The sequence below is a fragment of the Salmo trutta genome, chromosome 38 (assembly GCF_901001165.1).
Source record: "Salmo trutta chromosome 38, fSalTru1.1, whole genome shotgun sequence".
Taxonomy (NCBI): Eukaryota; Metazoa; Chordata; class Actinopteri; order Salmoniformes; family Salmonidae; genus Salmo; species Salmo trutta.
Genome location: NC_042994.1, coordinates 3,077,526 through 3,092,094, shown reverse-complemented (window position 1 = coordinate 3,092,094; position 14,569 = coordinate 3,077,526). Strand labels below are relative to the sequence as shown.

The 14,569-nt window shown below is 42.4% G+C and overlaps 1 protein-coding gene across 1 annotated transcript; it reads right to left on the bottom strand.

Annotated features, from left to right (window-relative positions):
* Positions 1-10,396: 10,396 nt before the first annotated feature.
* LOC115177912 (zinc finger protein 2 homolog) lies at positions 10,397-11,858 on the bottom strand (the record flags this gene model as incomplete). The annotated part of the gene is made up of 2 exons (XM_029738908.1): positions 11,847-11,858; positions 10,397-11,329 (listed from the first exon to the last, which is right to left on the bottom strand). Coding segments are annotated over exons 1-2 (945 nt in total), but the record flags the coding sequence as incomplete, so codon positions are not given.
* Positions 11,859-14,569: the final 2,711 nt, after the last annotated feature.

Genomic DNA, 14,569 nt, shown 5'->3' with positions numbered 1-14,569 from the left:
CTAGTCTTTCTATTTCTATGTTTAGTTTATTGGGTTGACCTTCAATTGGAGGCAGCTGTTCCTCATTACCTCTAATTGAAGGTCCTATTTAGTAGGGGTGTTTTTTCATGGGTTTTTGTGGGTAGTTGTTCCGTGTGTGTAGCTGTGTGCCTCACAGGACTGTTTTTCGTCGTCGTCGTCGTCGTTTTTGTATTAAGTGTTTATTTTGGTTTTCATCTGAATAAAGAAGATGAGCATACACATTCCCGCTGCGCCTTGGTCCCATCTTTACGACGAACGTGACAGAACTACCCAGCACCAACGGACCAAGCAGCGGGCCCAGGAGGAGCAAGGATCCTGGGCCAGGGAAAGAAGGGAGTGGAGGACGTCATGGACATGGGAGGAGGTAATGGCAGGGGACAAGACCCTGCCATGGAAACAGGTGGATATAGCAAGGGAGGAACGGCGACAGTATGAAGAGCGAGCCCATCGATGGAAGCACGAGGCACCCCCAATAAAAGATTTTGAGGGGGCACACGGGTAGTTTGGCTGGGCCAAGGGTGAGCCCTAAGCCAATTCCCCGTGCTTATTATGGGGAGCAGCAGATCATGAGAGCGCTGGTCTATGCAGAAGTGCGCACGATCTCGCCCATGCGCACGCACAGTCCGGTGTGAGCGATTCCAGCCCCTCGCAAGTGCCGTGCTAGAGTGGGCATCCAGCCAGGTAGGAGTATGCCTGCGCAGTACATCTGGCCACCAGTACGTCTCCTAGGCCCAGGCTACCCTGCGCCTGCTCTACGCACGGCAGCCATCAGGCCTCAGCACAGCCCAGTTCGCCCTGTGCCAGCACTCCGCCCGTGCAGGGCTACTGTGACTACCCAGCCAGGACGGGTGGTGCAGGCTGTGCGCTCCAGACCTCCAGTGCTTGTTCATGGCCCTGTGTATCCAGTTCCTGCTCCTCGCACTAGCCCTGAGGTGCGTGTCTCCAGTCTGGTACCTCCAGTACCAGCCCCATGCACTAGGCCTCCAGTGCGTCAGCGCAGTTCAGTTCGTCCTGCTCCTCGCACTGGCCTTGAGGTGCGTGTTACCAGTCTGGCGCCTCCAAAGCCAGCCCCACGCACCAGGCCTGTAGTGCGCCTGTCCAGTCCAGAGCTTCCGGAGACAGTTCCCCGTCCAGAGCATCCGGCGACAGTTCCCCGTCCAGAGCTTCCGGCGACAGTTCCCCGTCCAGAGCTTCCGGCGACAGTTCCCCGTCCAGAGCTTCCGGCGACAGTTCCCCGTCCAGAGCTTCCGGCGACAGTTCCCCGTCCAGAGCTTCCGGCGACAGTTCCCCGTCCAGAGCTTCCGGCGACAGTTCCCCGTCCAGTGCTTCCGGCAACGTCCTACAGTCCGGAGCCTGCAGAGACGGCCCACAGTCCGTAACCGGCGCACCCAGAGTCGCCCTACAGTCCGTAACCGGCGCAGCCAGAATCGCCCTTCAGTTCGGAGCTCCCAGGGTCGCCCTCCAGTCCGAGGTCTCCAGCGTTGCGCATCAGCCCGAGGTCTTCAGCGACGCGCCTCAGCCCAAGGTCTCTAGCGACGCGCCTTAGCCTTCAGCGGGGGTGGACAGGTTAGGTTGGGGACTAAGGCCGGAGCCTGAGCCACCTCCATAGTAGGAGGATTGGGGAGGGGGGGGTGTAGCACAAGAACCGTCGGTGACGGTGGCCACCCTCACTTCTCTCCCTTTAGTTTGGGATTATTTTTGTTTTGGGGTTTATTTTTTTTGTTTGAGGTGCATCTGGGGTCTGCACCTTTGGGGGGGGGGGTACTGTCACGTCCTGACCAGTAAAGGGGTTATTTGTTATTGTAGTTTGGTCAGGATGTGGCAGGGGGTGTTTGTTTGTGTTTTGGGGTTTATTGGGCAATGTTCTATGTTAGTCTATTTCTATGGCTGTGTCTAGTTAGTCTATTTCTATGCTTAGTTTATTGGTTTGACCTTCAATTGGAAGCAGCTGTTTCTCATTGCCTCTAATTGAAGGTCCTATTTAATAGGGGTGTTTTGTCTATGGGATTTGTGGGTAGTTGTTCCATATGTAAGCGTGCCTTACAGGACTGTTTTTCGTCGTTGTTTTTGTTTAAGTGTTTGTTTTGGTTTTCTTCGTAAATAAAGAAGACGAGCATACACATTCCCGCTGCGTTTTGGTCTACTCCATACGACGAGCGTGACAGCCTGGACTTGTAATATCTAAATAAAGACCAACATGCACTACAGAGGCCAACCAGACCAGTACTTGTGGATGGGAGTAATCCATTAAATTACTTTGAGACCGCTTTCGTATGTACAAAGAAAATGCATTGGAGATAATATCTTTGCTTGAGCCTAGACTTTCCTCTCTGTCTCAAAGAGGAAGGCTTTCACCCAATTCTCTCCAAGTTCTGATCACTTTGAGGTTTTTGGCATCTGGAATCTTTCATTGTGAAACTGGTGATTTGTGTGGTGCCAGTGAAGCAACTGTGTATAGAATAGTTCAAAGTCTGCAGGGCCATTTGTGAACTGAGGAGTCTTTACATCAAGTTTCCTGATGCTGCTGGCCAAGCCAACTATAAAGTGCAATTCTATGAATATGGTCAGTTCCCAGGAGTGATTGGCTGGTTAGATGGATGTCATGTTCCCATCAAGTGTCCATCAACTCCTGATGCTGAGGAGTACCGTAACCATAACAACTGGTTTTACATCAACTCCTGATGCTGAGGAGTACCGTAACCATAACAACTGGTTTTACATCAACTCCTGATGCTGAGGAGTACCGTAACCATAACAACTGGTTTTCCATCTATGTTCAGGGTGGATGCACTGCTAATTTATAGTTCTCAAACATTGTTGCCCGTTGGAAAGGTGCAACTCAGGATTGAAGGATTTCCCTCAACTCTTCATTGGTCTCAGTTTCAGAAAGGACAACATAGTGGACTACTACTTGGTGACAGTGGATATTAGGGTGAGAAACATGGTCTACTAATAGTTACTACATAGTAATATGGTCTACTAATAGTTACTACATAGTAACATGGTCTACTAATAGTTACTACATAGTAACATGGTCTACTAATAGTTACTACATAGTAACATGGTCTACTAATAGTTACTACATAGTAACATGGTCTACTAATAGTTACTACATAGTAACATGGTCTACTAATAGTTACTACATAGTAACATGGTCTACTAATAGTTACTACATAGTAACATGGTCTACTAATAGTTACTACATAGTAACATGGTCTACTAATAGTTACTACATAGTAACATGGTCTACTAATAGTTACTACATAGTAACATGGTCTACTAATAGTTACTACATAGTAACATGGTCTACTAATAGTTACTACATAGTAATATGGTCTACTAATAGTTACTACATAGTAACATGGTCAGAGTAACTTTTTATTCACTCCAGACATAAATCCCACAACAGCTGAGCAGCAAAGATACAACAGAGCTCATATCCACACGAGAGGGATGGTCGAGCGTATGTTTGGAGTATGGAAAAATAGATTCCAGTGTTTTCACAATACACTTTGTTTCAAGACAAGAAGATGCTGCAAGGTGATCATTGCTACAGCTGTGCTGCACAACTACCTGAAGCAGCATGGCTGTCCTGATCCTCCCATGGAAGATCAGCATCAAGCAGATGTACCCGTGACTGAGGCAGACGTGTCCGTGACTGAGGCAGACGTGTCCGTGGCTGAGGCAGACGTGTCCGTGGCTGAGGCAGACGTGTCCGTGGCTGAGGCAGACGTGTCCGTGGCTGAGGCAGACGTGTCCGTGGCTGAGGCAGACGTGTCCGGGGCTGAGGCAGACGTGTCCGTGGCTGAGGCAGACGTGTCCGTGGCTGAGGCAGACGTGTCCGTGGCTGAGGCAGACGTGTCCGTGGCTGAGGCAGACGTGTCCGTGACTGAGGCAGACGTGTCCGTGACTGAGGTAGACGTGTCCGTGACTGAGGTAGATGTGGCTGAGGTAGATGTGTCCGTGACTGAGGTAGACGTGTCCGTGACTGAGGTAGACGTGTCCGTGACTGAGGTAGATGTGGCTGAGGTAGATGTGTCCGTGACTGAGGTAGATGTGGCTGAGGTAGACGTGTCCGTGACTGAGGTAGATGTGGCTGAGGTAGACGTGTCCGTGGCTGAGGCAGATGTGTCCGTGGCTGAGGTAGACGTGTCCGTGGCTGAGGCAGACGTGTCCGTGGCTGAGGCAGACGTGTCCGTGGCTGAGGCAGACGTGTCCGTGGCTGAGGCAGACGTGTCCGTGGCTGAGGCAGACGTGTCCGTGACTGAGGCAGACGTGTCCGTGACTGAGGCAGGCAATGACCAACGATGACTTGCACACGGAGTTGCTTCACATTGCAGCATTTCAACTAGATGAGATTCATTGAAATATGGAATGTGTTCATTATGGCTTATTTTTGCTTTGATAATGTTTGTTCTGTACAAAATTCAAATGGTGTGCAGCAAAATGAAATGAGTGACTAAACCTTGGCTGGTTTAAAATGTAGTTTGTGGTGATTAAAATACTCTCTCTCATGAATATCCAAATGACAAAACATTTATTTTTTACATATCATATTGTTCACCATGGCTGGTAATCACAATTGTCTCATTACTGTCTCTTTTTTGGATCATACTTCTCTCTTCCAACTTCATATCCAATTCAACCTGTAGAATTCTCATCTCATGTTCTTCCTTCAGATATTTCATTTTATTCTCATGAAATTCTCTGGTTAACGTTTCATGCATGGTCATCTTCTTTGTTCTCTGCTGAAAGGTGGTGGCAGCATCTTCTCTCAGGGATGTTATAGCAGATGTGGAGGGAACACCCTCACTGTGTACTGGCTCTTCCAACCTGTTCATATTACACCCTCACTGTGTACTGGCTCTTCCAACCTGTTCACATTACACCCTCACTGTGTACTGGCTCTTCCAACCTGTTCATATTACACCCTCACTGTGTACTGGCTCTTCCAACCTGTTCACATTACACCCTCACTGTGTACTGGCTCTTCCAACCTGTTCACATTACACCCTCACTGTGTACTGGCTCTTCCAACCTGTTCACATGACACCCTCACTGTGTACTGACTCTTCCAACCTGTTCACATGACACCCTCACTGTCTACTGGCTCTTCCAACCTGTTCACATTACACCCTCACTGTGTACTGGCTCTTACAACCTGTTCACATTACACCCTCACTGTCTACTGGCTCTTACAACCTGTTCACATTCCTTTCCTCTGGAAAAAGAACACGGTTAGAAGCACAAATAAACTCATATGGTCCTTAGAATGAAGAAGAATAAAGATTGACACAGACAGTGGAATATATTTACCAAAGGAAGTAACCAATTTACTGTCTTTGGTATATGTACCATTTGTGCTCAGTTCTTCATCTGAACTGTCCAAATGGTCATCATCCAGTATACCATCCAGAGGTTGGTCATCTTCTGGTATACCATCCAGAGGTTGGTATTCATCTGGTATACCATCCAGAGGTTAGTCTTCATCCGGTATACCATCCAGAGGTTGGTCATCATCTGGTATACCATCCAGAGGTTGCTGCTGCTCTATTATTCCAGACAGGAAGTCACTCAATTCATCAGTTTTGTTTTGGTGGTCCACCACCAGTAGTAAATTGCTCTCTTCTGATCTCTGCTTTCTCTCTTTTTAAAGCCATTTTAAGGTTCTTCCACAGAGTCTATAAAAGGCAGATATCATTTAATAATAGAAGTGATGTCACAAAAATATGAATATGTGAAATACTGATAATAATGCAGATATCTCACCTGAAGTTGTTGTTTCTTCTTGTAATCCTGATAATAATGCAGATATCTCACCTGAAGTTGTTTCTTCTTGTAATCCTGATAATAATGCAGATATCCCACCTCTAGTTGTTGTTTCTTCTTGTAATCCTGATAATAATGCAGATATCCCACCTCTAGTTGTTGTTTCTTCTTGTAATCCTGATAATAATGCAGATATCCCACCTCTAGTTGTTGTTTCTTCTTGTAATCCTGATAATAATGCAGATATCTCACCTCTAGTTGTTGTTTCTTCTTGTAATCCTGATAATAATGCAGATATCCCACCTCTAGTTGTTGTTTCTTCTTGTAATCCTGATAATAATGCAGATATCCCACCTCTAGTTGTTGTTTCTTCTTGTAATACTGATAATAATGCAGATATCTCACCTCTAGTTGTTGTTTCTTCTTGTAATCCTGATAATAATGCAGATATCTCACCTCTAGTTGTTGTACTCTTCTTGTGGTTACATTTCCATTGAATTCACTGCAAATTGCAGCCCAACCCTCTTTTTCTACTGCTCAGTAGCAGCGGTGGGGTTTTAACCTTCAATAACTGGATGGTTTAACATTTGTTTTGGAGCGTTTTTTCATACACACTAAAGATTTTTTGAACAAATTATTTTTGCCTCTGCCATTGTTTCGTCTCAAGATTCCCACTAGTATTGGTGTTTTCTATTCTAGGTTTTAATGAGCACCATTAGACCAACAGCATGTGTTCATACTGAACCTAATCAGGGTTAACCCAGGTGTTCATACTGAACCTAATCAGGATTAACCCAGGTGTTCATACTGAACCTAATCAGGGTTAACCCAGGTGTTCATACTGAACCTAATCAGGGTTAACCCAGGTGTTCATACTGAACCTAATCAGGATTAACCCAGGTGTTCTCATTTAGGCTTACTTACCTGACTCCAGGACTAACTTTGCCAAATTTAAGACACGTTCAAAGCTACTTAAATGTCGCTAGTTTAACTAGTTCTGGCTTAATCTAAGCCCTGCACGGTCTGAATCAAACCCAATGTCCAGTGGGATTGATCTGTTTGATCCAATTGTTTGTTTCAGTTTTCAGTTGTTGAATCCTTTGATGTATTGTTGATTTCAAAACTTTTCAGTTTCAACAAATGCACTGCGTTGGTTGAAAAGTGATACTAAACTTACATACCATGCACTATTTTGACAAAGTGGAAGATATACTGAATTTATACTGTTTTTAATACTAAGATGGACCAAGATATGTGCTCATTGGTTTGCAAGAGGGCAGCAGGTAGCCTAGTGGTTAGAGCTGACAAGGTAACAATCTGTTGTTCTGCCCCTGAACAAGGCAGTTAACCCACTGTTCCCTGGTAGGCAATCATTGCAAATAAGAATTTGTTCTTAATTAACTTGCCTAGTTAAATAAAGGTTAAATAAAAATTAAGGATGTTTTGTTTTGCAATATGTTCAAATCAAGCTTTATTTATACAGCACATTTCAGACATGGATGCAACGCAATGGCTTCACAGGAAAAAACAAACAGAAATATTTACTACACAACAAACATAAGAAGATAAAAAACACAAGATTAACAACTGAAAGACTAATGAGCATTCTAAGGAAAATCCATTGATTAAAATATTCACAATTGGATGCAATATCCAACCCTAATGAGATGGACAAGCCAGCACAGGTAACACATTGACTAACGAGGTGACACCAATCGGTGTGCCCTACGTGCTAACGAGCTATAGGTGCTAAAGTCCAACCGCAAAACATAAATGGAAAAACCAAAGCCTGTAACACCTTCCCCTTTAAGACAACAAATATATCCTATATTTTTGTTGGACACGTTTGCTCACCACCAACAGAAAACAACTTCCATTTCACATTATAATCAACTACAATGCTTCACTTTCACCAATATAAACATGGTGTCTACTGGCTGTCAACAATTAAAAACAAGAAAAAAACACGTATTTCTAAATAATATTATACAATTGTATAATTTCTATAGAATCCTAAAACTCACTAGCTTCTAGAACTCTCGTCTTTCTAAAACTCACTAGCTTCTAGAACTCTCGTCTTTCTAAAACTCACTAGCTTCTAGAACTCTTGTCCCCTTGGAACGAGCCCAAATAAAACTCATCTCCAATACGGAAAAATGTGCAGTCAAAATAAATTGTGATCCATGGCAACGCACTGGCTAAACGCAAAACACAAATCTTTTTGACTGCCACACCCTTCAGCAACCTTACCACGGACATGTCTGATTTCAAGAGGAAACTCCTGCAATATCCGTAGTAACTTTCCACCTCACTTCGGAGCTTCTCTCTCTTTTCAGGGTTCACTCGATAGGCATGTTGTTGGCCCAGTCCCCAATGTCATTCTCTAGTACATTTGGGTTGGCACATCTGAGAATGAACCCTGATATTCTAAAAGCAGGGCAACAATGTCAATATAATTGTACCCCAAAATTAAATAATCATGATTACTAAATATTACATGAAATGTAAATAGAAAATATCAACAGCAAATGTACACCCCTTTGTTCATATGTATTGGCAATAATTCACTTTAAAGAATACGCCCTTTTTTTCAATTTTCACCTAAAATGACAGACCCAAATCTAACTGCCTGTAGCTCAGGCCCTGAAGCAATGATATGCATATTCGTGGTACTATTTGAAAGGAAACACGTTGAACTTTGTGGAATTGTGAAAGGAATGTAGGAGAATATAACAGAATAGATCTGGTAAAAGATAATATGAAGAAAAAATAAACCATTCTATTGTATTTTTTTGTACCATCATCTTTGAAATGCAAGAGAAAGGCCATAATGTATTATTGCAGCCCAGGTACAATTTAGATTTTGTCCACTAGATGGCAGCAGTGTATGTGCAAAGTTTTAGACTGATCCAATGAACCATTGCATTCATGTTAAAATGTTGTTAAAATGCCCAAATGTGCCTAATATGTTTATTAATAATTTTTCATGTTCAAAATTATGCACTCTCCTCAAACAATAGCATGGTATTATTTCACTGTAATAGCTACTGTAAATTGGGCAATGCAGTTAGATTAACAAGAATTTAAGCTTTCTGCCAATATCAGACATGTCTATGTCCTGGGAAATGTTCTTGTTACTTACAACCTCATACTAATCGCATTAGCCTATGTTAGCTAAACCATCCCGTGGTATGGTGAGGCATGGAATAATAAAAAATGTATCTTTTGTCAGGTTGGATGTTTGAAATATGAGGCGATTTGAGTCGTGCTTCTTCAGTAGGCAGATAGCCTAGTGGTTAGAGCGTTGGGCCAGTAACCGAAAGGTTGCTGGATCGAATCGCGGAGCTGACAAGGTAAAAATCTGTCGTTCTGAGCAAGGCAGTGAACTCGCCGTGGACGTCGATTAAAGCAACCCCCTGCACCTCTCTGATTCAGAGGGGTTGGGTTAAATGCGGAAGACACATTCAGTTGTACAACTGACTTCCCTGAAAACAATTAGCGTTTGAATTTTGTCAAGAAATACTGGAGTGACATAAAATTGATTATTGGCCAATTTATTATTCTGCGTCCATGCTGCAAGTACATTGAAATTAAGTTGTTTTCAAGTCACTGACAAAACGACATCTTTTCAACTAAAACCGAACGTATATTGGACGTCTTGTCAACAACATTTTGCTATTTTGGTGGGATAGCCCCAATGTCAAAACACAGTTTTAACATGTACATTTCAATAACCAATATGCAGAAACAGTTTGATATATATAGAAAACCTAAATATAAAATGTACTATCTACTACACAAACATCTGCCACAATAGTAATCATATTACAAGCACCTTATAAACTGCACAAGCACCAGAAACACTGTTGTTTTGACAAGTAGAAATAAATCACTGGTATCGATTAGGGGGGAAATCAGGTTGTACGTGCTGTTGAAACTAACACAACTAAAAAAAACACATGGAAATGGGAGATATCTTTGACCTCACTGGTTAGAGGACAACCTGCAGAACACAGTCAGCTACATTTTGGAGTGACGCATTTAAATTTAGGGGTCGCTAAACAAAGGAACACAACACTTACTTGTCATCACTCATTGATATCATGTTGAAATCAATTGTGCGAGAGGAGGGAGACGTGATTGCATGTCCTGTTAAAACTAACAGCTCAAAAACCACACGGAATCTGGGAATGTGTACATCACTAGTTAGAGGACAACTTGTAGAAACAGCTAGCTACATTTTGAAGTGTTACATTTTGATTCAAGTGAGTCACCAACGTGGTAAGTGTAACACAACTCTTTTTTTGTTAGTCACTTTTTGCTGAATCACATAAATAGTACTCTTTCAATTCAGAGCCTGGATTTTCCCCGAGGCTAATATCCATATCATGTTGAAATCAATAGAACAGGGGGCAAACGTTTAGGGTTCTACATTGTGAAATCATTACAATACTCCTTCTACAATGTTTAAACATTCTACATTGTGACATAATTTCATTGATGTCATGAAACAACTACTTCATGTATGTATTTTATGATGTTTGATTAGAGATCTTTTATCAGAGTATCTCTTGTCACATTGATCACAGCTATGAGGTTTCTCTCCTGTGTGTGTTCTCTGGTGTACAATAAGACGGCTAGATGTAACAAAACTCTTCCCACATTGATCACAGCTATGAGGTTTCTCTCCTGTGTGTGTTCTCTGGTGTACAATAAGACTGCTAGATTTAGTAAAACTCTTCCCACATTGATCACAGCTATAAGGTTTCTCTCCTGTGTGTGTTCTCTGGTGTGATGCCAGGTTGCTTGACTGAGTAAAATTCTTCCCACATTGATTACAGCTATAAGATTTCTCTCCTGTGTGTTTTCTCTGGTGTGATAACAGGCTGCCTAAGTGAGTAAAACTCTTCCCACATTGAGTACAGCTATAAGGTTTCTTTCCTGTGTGTGTTCTCTGGTGTACAATCCGATGGCTAGATGTAGTGAAACTCTTCCCACATTGATCACAGCTATAAGGTTTCTCTCCTCTGTGTGTTCTCTGGTGTGATACCAGTGTGCTTGACTGAGTAAAACTCTTCCCACATTGATTACAGCTATATGATTTCTCTCCAGTGTGTTTTCTCTGGTGTGATAACAGGTTGCTTGACTGAGTAAAACTCTTCCCACATTGAGTACAGCTATAAGGTTTCTCTCCTGTATGTGTTCTCTGATGTATAGTCAGATAGCTAGATATAGTAAAACTCTTCCCACATTGATCACAGCTATAAGGTTTCTCTCCAGTGTGAATTCTCATGTGTAGTTTTAGTGATTTTAATCTTAAGTAACTCTTCCCACAATCAAAACAGTGGTGAGATTTCTCTCCAGTGTGAATTCTCAGGTGTACTTTTAGTGAATTTGATCTTGAGAAACGTTTCCCGCAGTCAGAGCAGCAGTATGATTTCTCTCCTGTGTGTACTTGCTGGTGTATTTCAAGTTCTGATGAAGATTTGAAACCTTTCCCACAGTCAGAGCAGCAAATAGATTTCTTCCCAGTGGGTCTCTGCTGGTGTTTCTTGAGGTGTTCTGATGTGGAGAGACTCTGCTCTGCCTCGTCAGCATCATGATGTTGTTGAGGCTCCCCAGAGGATCCACGATAGTCACATCTCTCTCCTGTGTGAACAAGAAGTCAGACAGATGGTTAAAGGCCCACGACAGCAGAAATCCACTGTAAAAGGTGATGCCAACAGCGTAGCCATGATGTTGTACAAACATTTGAGGTCTGTAATGAATGTTAAAATTATTTAACAAATTGTCTTAAGACAGTCAAGTCAGAAACTATAGTGTTATTTTGTCTTGTTTTCACATTAGCAGAAACATCGATGATTGTAGGCTAGAAATAAGTTATTCAAGTTGTTGAAATCCTAAGCAGTGTGCCAGACAACTTTTGGTCTCCAATATAGGCCCCTTTCTGTGTTTGCTAAAATTGCCGCACGAGGGCGATGCACACGCAATTTGGTTGCAAAAACTCCTCCATGCTAATGCGGAAACTGCTAGTGATACCAATACCATAGACCTACTGTAGGACCCATAACTTTTTTCAGAGATCTGAATACAAAAAACTGTCCCACAGCAAGACACAGTATTTAAGTTGAAGTTCATCATATGACAAGCTTAACGTTATGACAATAACTACTGTTCCCTGAAGGAGGGAAACTACGTACAACATACTATTAAATCCACATGTTATGACTATAACTACTGTTCCCTGAAGGAGGGAAACTAGGTACAACATACTATTAAATCCACATGTTATGACTATAACTACTGTTCCCTGAAGGAGGGAAACTAGGTACAACATACTATTAAATCCACATGTTATGACTATAACTACTGTTCCCTGAAGGAAGGAAACAAGGTACAACATACTATTAAATCCACATGTTATGACTATAACTACTGTTCCCTGAAGGAGGGAAACTAGGTACAACATACTATTAAATCCACATGTTATGACTATAACTACTGTTCCCTGAAGGAGGGAAACTAGGTACAACATACTATTAAATCCACATGTTATGACTATAACTACTGTTCCCTGAAGGAGGGAAACTAGGTACAACATACTATTAAATCTGCGCCTCGCTGGAAGCCCCGCCTTCCACAGGTGATGAGTGTGAGGCTTGGGTTTATTCCTTCAATTTAATACTGCTCTTCACTGACCCAGGATAGGGGCGGGGACAAACAGGTGTTGTACCTCGTTTCCCTCCTTCAGGGAAGAGTAAATATAATCAAAGTTACACTCCCTTTCAGTCGGTCAACTTCGGTACAACATACTATGGAGAAATACAATCATTCCCCATGCCGACCCAAACGGATACTAAATGAAACGGCCCATGGCAGACCACCCAGACCTGACCCCGCAAGATGCGTTAGTTCTGTCAATTTATTTATTGTCTTTTGTTTGAAACACTCTTGTCAATGTGCTGAGTAAGGACGCACACCTGATTACACATATAGAAGTAGGACTAGTCTACCTGTCCTGCGCGCAAATGTAGGCCTATAAATGTGCCCATTTGGGGAAGTCTGATAGTATTTCTGATTGTCTTAACGCACCACCACTAATGAGTTGTGGAGCTTCTTAAAGTCATTTTTTCTTCACCTCAAACAGCAAGTAAACAAAGTCTAATCAAACTCAATTGCGAATAACAATAGTTCCTCAAAGTATTTTAGAAAAAGATTCCCAGCTCTCACTCTTTCGATAACCACTCAGCGGAAAAATGTAACGCTCTGATCTAGTGGAAATGTCATAAGATACCTGATTACTTATTCTTTGCAAAAATAGCCGACCGCTGTGTCTGTCCCAAACTCACTGGCACGGGAAACTGAGGGCCGAGAATATTTTATACAATGTTGCAAGCTTGCTATCTCGAGTTTTGGGCAGGCCCAGTTGATACAATGTTTCAAGTTCGTTGTAGACAGGCCATGTGAAGCAAATGTTATTTATAGGATATTTTCTACCTGCAGGCAGCAATGTTTTTATTTGTTTGCTTTATGGAGGCTATTTTTACATAGTTGGCAATGGCAATAAAAGTTTCTTTTAGATTTGTATTATTTTCATTTAGATTTAGATAGAATGTATATTAATCACAGACAATGATCTTGAGATACTATTATAAATTAAATTAAACTGTTCCAGTAAAATGTGAATATGAAAACCATAACTAGCACCAGATCAGTAGAAACGGTCAGATAAATTGGCACCAAATGGAAAAGGTTGCTGACTGCTGGTGAAGCCTATTACCAGAAACTATAGGAGCATAACTACTGCTGGTGTAGCCTATTACCAGAAACTATAGGAGCATAACGACTGCTGGTGTAGACTATTACCAGAAACTATAGGAGCATAACGACTGCTGTAGCCTATTACCAGAAACTATAGGAGCATAACGACTGCTGGTGTAGTCTATTACCAGAAACTATAGGAGCATAATGACTGCTGGTGTAGTCTATTACCAGAAACTATAGGAGCATAACGACTGCTGGTGTAGTCTATTACCAGAAACTATAGGAGCATAACGACTGCTGGTGTAGCCTATTACCAGAAACTATAGGAGCATAACGACTGCTGGTGTAGCCTATTACCAGAACCTATTGGAGCATAACGACTGCTGGTGTAGTCTATTACCAGAAACTATAGGAGCATAACGTCAGAATTTACAAAGGCCAGCAGCAGCGGGAGGAGTAAGCTAAGGAAGAGTTTTTTCTGATGGTTAGGCTATCTTGTTTCAGAGGGGTGTCATGAATAGCCCATAATGACAAAGTGAAAACTGGTAAAAAACAGAAATACCTTATTTACATAAGTATTCAGACCATTTGCTATGAGACTCGAAATTGCTTTCAGGTGCATCTTGTTTCCATTAATGATCCTTGAGATGTATCTACAACTTGTTTGGAGTCCACCTGTGGTAAAATCAATTGATTGGATATGATTTGGAAGGCACGCACCTGTCTATATATGGTCCCACAGTTGACAGTGCATGTCAGAGCAAAAACCAAGCCATGAGGTCGAAGGAACTGTCCGTAGAGCTCCAAGACAAGATTGTGTCGATGCAAAGATCTGGAGAAGGGTAGCAAAAAAATGACAGCCTACTTGGAGTTTGACAAAAGGCACCTTTTAAGGACTCTAAGACCATGAGAAACAAGAATCTCTGGCTTGATGAAACCAAGATTTAACTCTGGCCTGAATGCCAAGAGTCACGTCTGGAGGAAACCTGGCACCATCCCTACGGTGAAGCATGGT